The sequence below is a fragment of the Urocitellus parryii genome, chromosome 2 (assembly GCF_045843805.1).
Source record: "Urocitellus parryii isolate mUroPar1 chromosome 2, mUroPar1.hap1, whole genome shotgun sequence".
In the NCBI taxonomy this organism is placed as follows: Eukaryota; Metazoa; Chordata; class Mammalia; order Rodentia; family Sciuridae; genus Urocitellus; species Urocitellus parryii.
Window position 1 is genome coordinate 170607340 of NC_135532.1, and position 12399 is coordinate 170619738.

Sequence of the window (12399 nt, forward strand, 5' to 3'; positions counted from 1 at the left end):
TGGCAGTCTCTACAAAAGATTTGCATCAGCCTGCTTTTTCCTTTGTAATCTCATCTAAACCCTTCCCCTCAGGTGCAGACCTCATTTGCTTCTCCAGTGCTAATACTTTTCCACTTGAAAAGCAATTGAAAATTGCTATTTAAATGGGCTTCATCTTCCCCCCAAATTTGGTATGTTCAAAACATTCTCATTTCTTTCTGTGGATCAGTTGCTAGCACCTTATCTTCCTAGACACCAAGAATAAAACTTGGCATTTTGTTTGTTTGTTTTTTCTTTTACATATTTTATTGGTGCATTACAGTGGTACATAATGATGGGATTTGTTATTGCATATATTGTACAATGTAACAATATATTTTAGCCAATATCACTTTCATTTTATAAAATTCCCTTTAATTTCCCACATCTAATTAGTTGCCAAGTCTAATAGTTTTAACTTCCATGATGTCTCTTCTTTCTTGTTTGCCTTTTCTACTGTCACTATCATAATTCAGGCCCTCTGTCAGTTTTTTTGCAGTGACTTCCTCCTTATGCGCTCACTACTGAAAAACTGTAAAAAGAGCAGGGACTTTGCAATTAGATAGACCTAAGGTCTAATTGAGAAGATGGCCCTTACTAGCTATCTGACATAGCAAATTACTTACCTCAATTTACCAATGAAAAATTTTAGGTACAGAGCAGTTATTCATTCCTGTCTGATGAAGCATTCCATTTTGAAGGATAAATGAGAGGATGTGTGCTTAGTGAGGAGGCACTCAGAAAGTATTGTTTCTCTCTTCCTACTTCTAATCTCTTTAAAACCCATTAATAAATTAATATGCTTAAGCATTGCCTTAACCGTATCAGTCTCTTGCTCTTCAGTGTTACTCCATTATGTAATTTCCCATAATTCTTAGCCTTTTACTTCAGACTATTAATTTCCTTGAGTTCCCTTTCTGATTTTATTTCCCCCTACTCTTCACAAACAACCCTTTGAGCCAAACAAAACCACTAGCAATGCCCTATAGCAGAATGGTTAAGAACATGAGTTCTGGGCTGGGATATTGGTCAGTAATAGAGCACTTGCCTAGCCTGTGCAAGGCTCCGGGTTCCATTCTCAGGACTGCCAGTAACAAACAAAGGGAGGGAAGAAGTGGAGAGGTGGGAAGTGCGTGGGGCGGGGTCTAAAGTTAGGCTGCCTGGATTTAAATTTCAGCTTACATACATTGTGTCCATGAGCAAATTAGTTTATTTCCCCAAATCTTAGTTTTTTCTTCTGAAAAAACAAAACAAAAACAAAAACAGGATAATTATAGTGCCTATTGCTTTGGGTTGTAGGAGAGATGAAATGAGCTCATACATACAAAGCACTTGGTGCCTGGCACTGAAATGAGCTCATACATTCAAAGCACTTGGTGCCTGGCACATGGAGAGTAATCACTATTAGTGGTAGTGGTAGAAGTAGTAAGTGTTGAAGCTTTTATGAGTTTCTCCCATTTCCATTTCAACGCTCATGTTCCATGCTCTGCATGGAGTAGTATTCCTCTCCTTTATGCCTGATTCTATTTTATCCATCTTCAAAGATTTTCCTTGCTTTTCCTCATTTTATTTCCTCTTCAGCATTCCTGAAGTCGCTCTACCAATATCCCTGTTTCCAAGGAATTTCATCTTGCTTCTTTAAGAACTTTTACAAACTTTGTAAATCATTGGTATATTTTGAGAGAAATTTAATTTTGTTATGAAAATGCCATTGGGCTCAATGAGGCTAATTAAGGAGAAGGCATTGTGGCAGAAGATGGTAGCAACAAAACAAAACAAAACTCATCCAGGTGACACTGCTTTGGATCCAGCAAAACTATTTTTTTTCCCTACACTGCTTCTCATTTGTTATTGTTCCACATGCACTCTGCACCTAATAGTGCCTAGTATGGTGCCAAACAAAATTGTACAATAAGCATTTTTGGATAACAAAATTTTACTGAAGTAAAAAATGACAGTGATAGCTAGTTTAAAATGTGGTCAGATATCTAATTCAGTTATTAAAGTGGGAAATTGTCTTGTAGGTGTGTCCCCCCCATCCCCCGCTTTGTGTTGTGTGTAGATGAAATTTTCTTGATAACTGTTTTCAGAATGCAAGCCACAGGTCTTGGGAAGAGGGTGAGGGTGGAAGCAGGGAAATTGCCACTTTAGAATTTCTTTCCCACAGTGATTTGGCAGAGTGTCAGGCTGTCCTTGAGCACAATGCATACCTTGTCCTTGTTAAAGGAGGCCTATCATTTGCTTTTATGCCTTTAAAAATAGTTTTGGTTATTCTGAAATAATTAATTCATAAATGGTATACTATTATTATAAAGAGAGTGCTCTAGGGCTGAAGGCAAGTGTTAGAAATGCAATAAATATTTAATTTATATAGACTTATTATTCATTTCTTAAATAGGTATTCATCAACACTTGAAAATGGTTGAAGACTAACCAGACCTAATTGACTGTATAGGAATTTTTAGTTATAGTGCAGAATATTATTTGCTTTTTTTTTTTTAGTAAGGTAAACTCATTTTGTATACTTTAGAAGTGTGATTTACATAATATATTTAGTTGTCAGTTGGTTTTAGTCTTGAGGCCCATATTAAAAATTTCTTTTTAAAATTAAGGTCAGTTTCCTCTTGCTCACTGAGAGGGGGTGGAGAGGGTGGGAAGCTGTAGAATATGACTAATTGGTAGAACAATTAGGTAGGCTTTAAAATGTGAGGTAGTTTTTTTCCACTGACAAAAGACTTGGTACCACTACTTACAGAGATATTTGATTGCCTATTTTCATATTAAAACCTCAAGGAAATTGATTGGGAGGCCAGGCATGGGCACAAAAGAAATTTAAGGAAATGTTATTCCATATGTTCTGCTGAACTTGAAAAATAAATACTTTTTTGTGTTATGTCTTTTTTGATTTTATAAACTGGGGAAGCTTTTCTGCTGTAATGGCTGAATATAATTTGGAAAGATTTAAGTCCATCCTTATATTAATGTTCCACCTCATTAACTTCATTGTTGAGCTTTTACACTTCAATGGTTTAAATAAAATAATCAAAATGTGATTCTGTTGTCCTCTCTTTGCTGTCTCTCTTCTGAGATTTATTGGTTATGTATTTAATTTTGTGTTTTCATTTAGACTATTGTTAATTCTACTAGTGCAAAATGATGATGAAGGGAAGCTGTTATAAAACTGAAGCCCTGAAGATGAGGGAATATATTTGTTAAGATAAAGTGATAACTTCTGCAGCTGGTATTTTATCATTTTTGCCTTCAGGTGGTATTCAGAGGACCAAGAATCTCACACCTATAAGAGCACATTCTGTTATGAAGTTCTGATTGGTGAATATATATGTGCTTTCACATATATCCAGTGATATTTATAGCCCTGAGATCCAAATAAGGAGAAGCTTTGCTTAAAAGCAAACTGCGTTTATTCTTAAAAATGTTTTCTAATCATTTGTAGAAAAAAGCAGGAATTATGTGATGACTTTTCAAGCAAAGTCACCTTGGTGATATTTGCACTTACTTGCATACAGAAGACATAGTAAGACAGTTTTTTTCCTAAATGATTTACTGCCAGATGTGAGTGCTTATTATAATTATATATCCCAAATGCAAGTTAGATGTCTTTGTTAAAAAATACAGAAAAAGGAAGTTAATTTGATTTGAGTTCAGGGGAATGAAGCTTTCTTATTGTCAAACATTTTGCATTTTAAAGAACAATTGCTAAGATACATTGTATAAAATTGCTTGGGTTTGACCCATTTAAATTGAGTAATAAATTTCTGTTTAGCCTTTAGTTCAACTACACGAGATATAGTATTCTTTCCTAACCATTTCTTTTATTTATTTATTTTATTTCTTTTATTTATTAACAGCTCACCAGCGACTGGAACCAGCAACTCTGTCAGGGATTGTGGCATTTATACTTAGTCTTTTATGTGGAGCTCTGAATTTAATTCGCGGCTTTCATGCCATAGAAAGTCTCCTACAGGTACTGTGCTATTTTTACAATTTCAGTTGACTGTACCTATTCATTCTACTTGTTATATAATTGATTTGAATTGGTTTGGGTATTAGTGCAGCTCACAGTGCATGCTCAAAGTCTGTGTCCTTTATATCTACCCTGTTCTCCCTTCAAGAACACTCATTTCTAGTTGACTTTGTCTTAATCAGCACTTGGTTATTTATCATCTACTCTGATAGGCATTGTTGATAGGCATGTTTTAGGACACCAAGATATATGTGACATGAGTCCTGTAGTCTCACAGATTAATCTGAATCGGGGAGGCAAAGAAGTCCATGAGTAATTGCCAAATACATAGAGTTGGGAAAAGGAGAGTTCAGTGTTAGGGTAGGAGAAGACTTTGTGGAAGAGAGGTGAGCTGGTACTGGAAGGAACTGAGTAGGCAAAGAGTAGTGGAAGAATGAAGGAGGCATGCATGGCTAGTGTTTGTATCTACTTCTATAAATTTCTATTTATTTATCTATTCCTTTCTTGATTGGTGGTCTTCTAAAACCTGAGCTACCTTGGAGACCACTGATTTTTTTTTTTTCAGATATTACCAACTCCAATGGAGTTACTTCCAGAGACTGTAGCTATCAAAATATATTGACTTTTTCCTCTTATGCTTTTTGTATACTCTTTGAAATTTCCTTTCTTAGAGTTGAGCACATTTGAGACTACACAGCTTTTATTCCTTGTTTCTATTCACTTTCTCTGCTGAGTTCTTGACACTTCCATGTTGTGAATCAGATTTTTCTCTCTTTGTCTCGGGTCAGCATTAAGTTAAGAATATCATTTGTAAAAACCCACTCAACATACTATATTCTATTTTATTTCCTTTCTCTCTCTCTCTTTCTTTCTCAGTAGGGGATTGAACCCAGGAGTGCTTAACTGCTGAGCCACATTCCCAGCCCTTTTTATTTTTTATTTTGAGATAGGTCTTGCTAAGTTGCTTAGGGTCTCACTAAGTTTCTGAGACTGGCTGGCCTTGAACTTGTGATCCTCCTGCCTTAGCAGTCAAAGGATTACAGGCATGTGCCACCACACAGGGCCTTCATCTTTTTTATTGGTGCATTATATTTGTACATAATGGTGGGATTTATTATTACATAAACATACATGTAACATATATATATATATATATATATATATATATATATATATATATATACATATATGTATGCATATATAATAATATAATTTGGCCAGTATCATTCTCCAGTATTTCCCCTTTTCCTTTCCTCCTCCCTCCCTTACTGTATTCTGTTTTTAAAGTACTGTTAATTTGGGGGATACTCAGAGGATACATTCTGTATACCTTCTGAATGTACTCAGCCCCCTAAAGACAACAGTAGACATCACATGTTCTGGTGACAGAACTGTCCCTAAAATGGCTCCATGGGGCTTGTCATTACTTCTCAGTTCTTCCAAACATTCTTTGTCTATAGATAAAGCCTCTGTCCCCTTTCAAGCAGAGGATGCTGGTTACTGTTCCTTGGCCTTCCTATCCCCTGCCCCTCAGCTAAGTCAGATTTATTCCATCAGAAATAGTTCAATTTTGAGCCAATTAAACAAGTTGTCCAAAAGAAGAAACGGGAGTAGTCTAGAAACTATTGACTGGAAAAGCTACTAAATAAGGTGCACTTTTGTTTTTTAAATTGTATTAATGAAATGGAAAGAACTGTAGTAGCAGTATGTGAAGAGTTTATTTTTGTTGGTGGAGCAGGCCTGGGTAGAGAAAAACTTCAATACCACAGAACCTCGCTTATATCTCTGACTCATAAGGGCCATGGAACCTGGGACTCAGACCATATTACCTTTAAGTTAAAATGCAGACAAAGTTATTGTATCCCACAAAGTTGGTTAAAGGGAACTATAATTTTTTTTTTCCCCCCAGGCACTGATATATCCTCTCAGGCTGATTTCTCCCTTCTCTCTCCTGATTCATGACTTAAAAGCTAAGGAAAGTGTATAAACTACAACCTTCTATTGCTTTTTTCTTTTTTCTTTTTTTTATTGGTTGTTCATAACATTACAAAGCTCTTGACATATCATATTTCATACATTAGATTCAAGTGGGTTATGAACTCCCAATTTTTACCCCAAATGCAGATTGTAGAATCACGTCGGTTACACATCCACAATTATACATAATGCCCTATTAGTAACTGCTTTTGAGATGTTACAATTAGCTGAAGCCTGCCTTGATTTCATAATTTTCCATGCTCCCTCTTATCAGTAATATCTTATCTCATTGTAATTGATACAATTTTAGGTTTTATTATTTTTTCATTTTTATTTTTTTGGGGGGTGTACAGGGATTGAATTCAGGGGCACTCAGCCACTAAGCCACATCCCCAGCTCTATTCTGTATTTTATTTACAGACAGGGTCTTGCTGAATTGTTTAGGGCCTTGCTGAGTTGCTAAGGCTGACTCTGAACTCTCAGTCCTCCTGCCTCGGCCTCCCTCTGCTGGGATTACAGGTGTGCACCACTGTGCCCAACAGTTTTAGGTTTTAGAAGAACAATAATCTGATTGAACTAATTGCTACTTACATGGAACTGATAGTTGTGAGATTTCTTAGTGTATTTACATTTTACAAAGAGAACTTTATAGACCAATATCTCTCATGAACATAGATGTAAAAATACTCAGCAATATATTAGCAAATCAAATTTATCAATGTATAAAAATGATTTTATAACATAACCAAGTGGGCATTATGCCATGTCTGCAAGACTGGTTCAACATTTGAAACCTCAAATGTCATATCAGTAGTCTAAAGAAGGAAAAGAATCACATGATTATATTAATAGATGCAGACAAAACATTTGACAAAAATCCAATCCCCACACGTGAAAAAACTTGCAGCAAACTAGGAATAGAGAGAACTTCCTCACCTTGGTAAAAAAACATCTGCAAAACCCCCTACAGCTAACATCATCCTTAGTGATGAGAAACCAGATGCTTTTTCCCCTAAGACAGAAACAAGGCAAGAATGTTTCCTTTTACCACTCCTATTCAGCATTGTACTGGAAGTCACAGTTGATGTAATAAGACAGAAAGAGGAAATGAAGGTATTCAGATTGTAAAGGAAGAAATAAAACTGTCTTTGTAGATGACATGATTGCTATGAGGAATTGAAGGAAAAAATAAAACAAAAGCCCTGCAGCTCATAAGTGATTATAGCAAGGTCACAGAATATGAGGTTAAAATATACAAAAGCTGTCCTAGATGCCATCAAAGAACAACTGAGGTTTGAAATGAAAAACAATACCAATTGTATTGGCGCCCAAAAAAAGAGTACTTAAGAATAAGTCTAACAAAAAATACAAGATCCATATAAAGAACACTATAAAAATCTGATAAAAGAAATATCTGAATAAATGGAGATTCCATGTTCACAGATAAGAAGACTCAATGTTGTTGAAGTATCAGTTCTTCCTATTGTGTTCTATAAATTTAACATAATCCCAATAAAAATCCTAGTAAGATATTTTGTGGATATTGATAAAGTAATTTTAAAGTTTAAATGGAAAGGCCAGAGTACAGAGAAAAGCAAGCCGTTTTGTTTTGTATTCTCACTCATGGCACTCTGTACTTCTAGAACTTCATTTTTGCTATCAGGTGTGTAGAAGGTTTTCTCACACTAACCAGTTCTTCAACACCAGTTGAGTGCTCTACAGTTCAAGTCAATTCTGACACTGTCTACTTGGAGTTACCACAGACCTCACAGGTTAAGGGTGGAGTCCCACAAGACTGTTCCTCCCCCAATATGAGATGAGTTGCCAGTTGCAAATCCAGTGTCACCTGTGATTACAACCAAGGCTGTAACTTGGAGCTTCTCACAACTCTCCCCTTTGATTCAGTCATTTGCTAGAATGGTTCACAGAACTCGGGGAAACATCTTTACCCATTTATTATAAAGAATATTACAAGTCTACAGATGAATAACCAGATGAAGAGGTATATAGGGGGAGGTCTGAGCACAGGAGCATCTGTCCCTGTAGGGTTAAGGGGTACCACTGCCCACATTTATGGATGTGCTCACCAACCTGGATGTTCTTCAAACCCCATCTTTTAGAGATTTTTAGGAAGGCATGATTGCTTATTAACTTCATCTCCACCTTTCCTCTCCCAGAAAACGGGATGGAGCAGAGAGTTCCCAGCTTCTAATCATGGCTTGGTCTTTCTGGTAACCAGCCCCCACACAAGAGCCCACCAAGAGTTGCCTAAGAACAAAAGATGTTCTTATCACCCAGGAAATTCCAAGGGATTTAGGAGTTCTGTGTCAGATGCCTCTATAATTCAGGAAATTACAAAGATCTTAAGAGCTCTGTGATAGGACTAGAGTCAAAGACCAAACATGAGAGAATAGTCTACACAGTACTGAAGAAGAACAACAAAATTAAAGAACTCATATTATCCAGCTTTAAGACTTATTATTATAAAACTGCAATAATTAAAAATAGTGCAATATTGGCAAAAGAACAAATAGACCAATAGAATAGAATAGAGAGACCAGAAGTAGACCTATATCCATACTGTCAATTGACCTTTTTTAAATTCTAATTTGTTATACATGACAGCAGTGTGCATTTCAATTCATATTATACATATAGAACACAATTTTTAATGTCTCTAGTTGTACACAAAGTAGAGTCAGATGATTCACATGTTCATTCATGTCAATTGATCTTTGGCAAAGAAACAAAAGCAATTCAATGGAGAAAGGATAGTCATTTCAACAAATGATATTGGAATAACTGGGAATTCACATGCAAAAGAGTGAATCTTGATATAGATTTTATTTTATTTTATTTTATTAGAGAGAGAGAGAGAAGAGAGGAGAGAGAGAGGGAGAGAATTTTAATATTTATTTTTTAGTTTTCGGCTGACACAGCATCTTCGTTTGTATGTGTTGCTGAGGATTGAACCCAGGCCGCACGCATGCCAGGCGAGCACACTACCGCTTGAGCCACATCCCCAGCCCCTTGATATAGATTTTATAGGGTTCATAAAAATTAACTCAGAATGGCTCACAGACCTAATGTAATTCACAGAATCTTAAAACTTCTCATAGATAACCTAGAAGAAAACCTATGTGATATATGTGATCTTGGGTTTAGCAGTGAATTTTTAGATACAACACTTAAAGCACAATGAGAGGAAAAAATGATAAGTTGGACTCTTCATTAAATTTAACAACTTCTGTTTTGTGAAAGACACTGTTAAGAGAATGGAAAGAGAAGCCACAGACTAGGAGAAAATATTTGTAAAATCGATTTGGGGTTTGACTCCAAAACACACCAAGAACTCTTAAAATTAAAAAAAAAAAAAAAAAAAGAAAAAAAAAAGAAATCAAACAAAGCCAATTAACAAATGGGTAAAAATTCCAAATAGATACCTCACTAAAGAAGATACACAGATGGCAAATAAGCATATGAAAAGATGCTCAGCATCATATGTCACTAGGGAATTGCAAATTAAACACAAAGAGATACTACTACATACTTGTTAGACCAGGAGATGGGAACCCACAATTAAAAGTACAAATACTGATGAGGATATGGAACAAAGGGAGCTCTCATTTGCTGTCGAATGCAAATGGTATATTCATTTTGGAAGACAGTCTGCTGTTTCTCACAAAGTTAAACATAGCCTTACCTTGTGATCTGACAGTAGTATTCTCAGATATATCCTCCAGGTAGGGGGTAGAAAGCTTGATCCACACAAAACCCTTCACATGAATGTTTATATGAGCTCTATTCATAATTTCACAAAGTAGAAGTTACTAAGAAAGGTGACTTTCAAAAGGTAAATGGATGAACTGTAATAATCCATCCAATGGACTATTAGTAATAAAAAGAGCTATCAAGCTGCAAAAAAGGAATGGATAAGCCTTAAGTGTGTATTGCTTAGTAAAAAATCCAGTATGAAAAAAATTACATACTGTACCATTTCAACTATATAACATTCAGCAAAAGGCAAAACTATGGACAGTAAAAAAAAATTCTCTAGTTGCTGGGGGTTTAGGGGGAGAGCCAGGGATAAATATTTGGTACATATTCTTACAACAGTGATATTCTGTATGTTACTGATGGTGGACACTTTCATTATACATTTGTCAAGCCACAGAATATGCAGCACAAAAAGTGATCCCTCACATAAACTATGGATATTAATAATAATTAGTATTAGATAGTTGTAATATATATCATATGATGCTTGAGTTACTAGGGAAAACTGAGCAGGGGATAAAGTGGGGTATAGAGGAACTCTCTACTCAATTCTTTGTAGATGTAAAACTGCTTTAAATAAGAAGTTTATTTTAAAAAGCCAACACTAAAAAAAAAAAAAAGACTTTCTCCTTAATAACTTGGAAAAAAAAAAACTGGAAAGAGAAGAATGTTCTCTGGGCTTTGATGTTTTTTAGTTAAGTGTGACTCTATTTAGCAACACTAAGTATAACCTGTTACACTCTTAGGAAGGGGTGGAGTGGGCCTTCACTGCCCGTGGAGAGACTGAGCCTCCTTCTTTACACAGCTGAGTAAGGGTGTTAGATCTCTAACCAGAATGGAGCCAGGTTCAGGGATCTAATACAAGTTTCTAGGTACATATATACAATGTTGTGCTTCTCAGAACAATGACCTTTTGAAAAAAAAATTAGTTGTAGATGTACATATACCTTTATTTTATTTATTTTTATGTGACATTAAGGATTGAACCCAGTGTCGCACACTTGCTAGGCAACCGCACTACCACTGAGCCACAATCCCAGCCTAGAACAAGGGCCTTTTTGAGAAAGCCAATGAGAGTCAATCCCCTTTCTTTAACCTTGCACCCAGCCATCCCTGCTCAGCCCCCATACCCCACCTGCCTGAAAATCAGTATGTTTTATTTTGCATAAATATGTATAAATAAACTCTTCTGGATAAGAAAGTAATAAACAATGGTGGGAACTGGACAGGTGGGGAAAATGGAATGAGACTTTTCACTGAATATCTTTTTATTTATTTTTTACTTATTGAATCATATAAAAATTACTTATTCAAAATTTAAATAATAAAAGTGTGTATTGGATTGGGGATGTAGCTCAGCAGTAGAGCACTTGTCTAGCATGTATGAGACCCTGGGTTTGATTCCAGCACTGCAAAAAGAAAAAGCACCTAATAGACAAGCAGGAGAAAAAGATAACTTTTGTTAATCCAACTTGATTGGTAGACTACCAAATAATAAAAATTTCAGGTAAAGGTCAATATTTTTGTGGGAGTCTAGGAAAGAATGAACATTTTCCCTGGATTTTTAAACTTCCCCCTTCCCCTGTCTTAGATTCTACAGTTTCCCTAGATGCTTCAAAGAATTTTGTTTGCTTTAAACAGTTCATCATTCTTACTGGTGATGGGATATGAAAGGGAAATTGGGTAAATTATGTCTAGGAAAGAGTCTGGAGTGGTCTTTTTAAAATCAGTATGTAATTTATAATTTGGAAACTGTGTGTGCTTGTGTATTTTTCTGATGATCCATATGGAATTCTTTCTTCTTCACTGTGGTTGTAGACTGAATTTACTCCATTGGCATTTTCTTCATATCTGACTCCAATAACTATAAATTGTTATATATGGGATTCTTTGCTCTTAGGTAAACAGAGCATTTGCATCTGACTGGGTGTTTCTTTAGCATTGTTTAAAAATCTTTGTTCTGTTATTGCCCATGTGATATATTCCACATACATTCTTATCAGTAGTTGAAGTTTCTGAAATAGTGAATCTCAGAAGAGAGAGGAAGAAAGTGCAAAGTAGGAAAGAATGTAGTCCACATATAGTTTGTCACTTGAAGGCAGTTTTTTGTGTTTCGTGTTTTTTTGTTTTGTTTTGTTTGTAATAGGAATGAACCCAGGGGCACTTAACCATTGAGCCACATTCTTAACCCCTTTTATATTTTATTTTGAGTCAGAGTCTCACTAAATTGCTTAGGGCTTTGATAAGTTGCTAAGGCTGGCCTGGAACTTGTCATCTTCTTACCTCACTCTCCTGAGTCCCTGGAATTACAGTCAGGTACCACCATGCCTGGTGATTCATTGGAAGTTTAAAAAGATTACCAGCAGATTCTAATCCTTTCATCTAAATGAGAATCATTACCTTTAGAAATTAATTGAACCAAAAGTAGATTCCCATTGCTCTAGTAATTGGGAATTTATCCCCCTGGAGAAAAATGTGGTAAAGTGACTGGTGTTTGAAAATATTTTTACATGTCTTGCTGTGACAATGAACAAGGGAGTGCTGTATAGTGTTGTATAGTATAGCATCTGTCTTCTAAAGATTCTGTATTATAAAAGATGGGACGGAGAAGATGAAATATCAGAATGCAAATAGATGCAATG

General features: G+C 35.7%; 1 protein-coding gene across 2 annotated transcripts in view; it reads left to right on the forward strand.

Annotated features, from left to right (window-relative positions):
* Sec22a (SEC22 homolog A, vesicle trafficking protein) overlaps positions 1–12399 on the forward strand; it is a 79774-nt gene that overhangs the window by 33598 nt on the left and 33777 nt on the right. For both annotated transcript variants that reach the window (XM_077795354.1, XM_026394186.2), the window contains exon 6: positions 3888–4003. In XM_077795354.1, coding sequence (XP_077651480.1) covers positions 3888–4003 — 116 coding nt within the window. The remainder of the gene's footprint in view (positions 1–3887; positions 4004–12399) is intronic.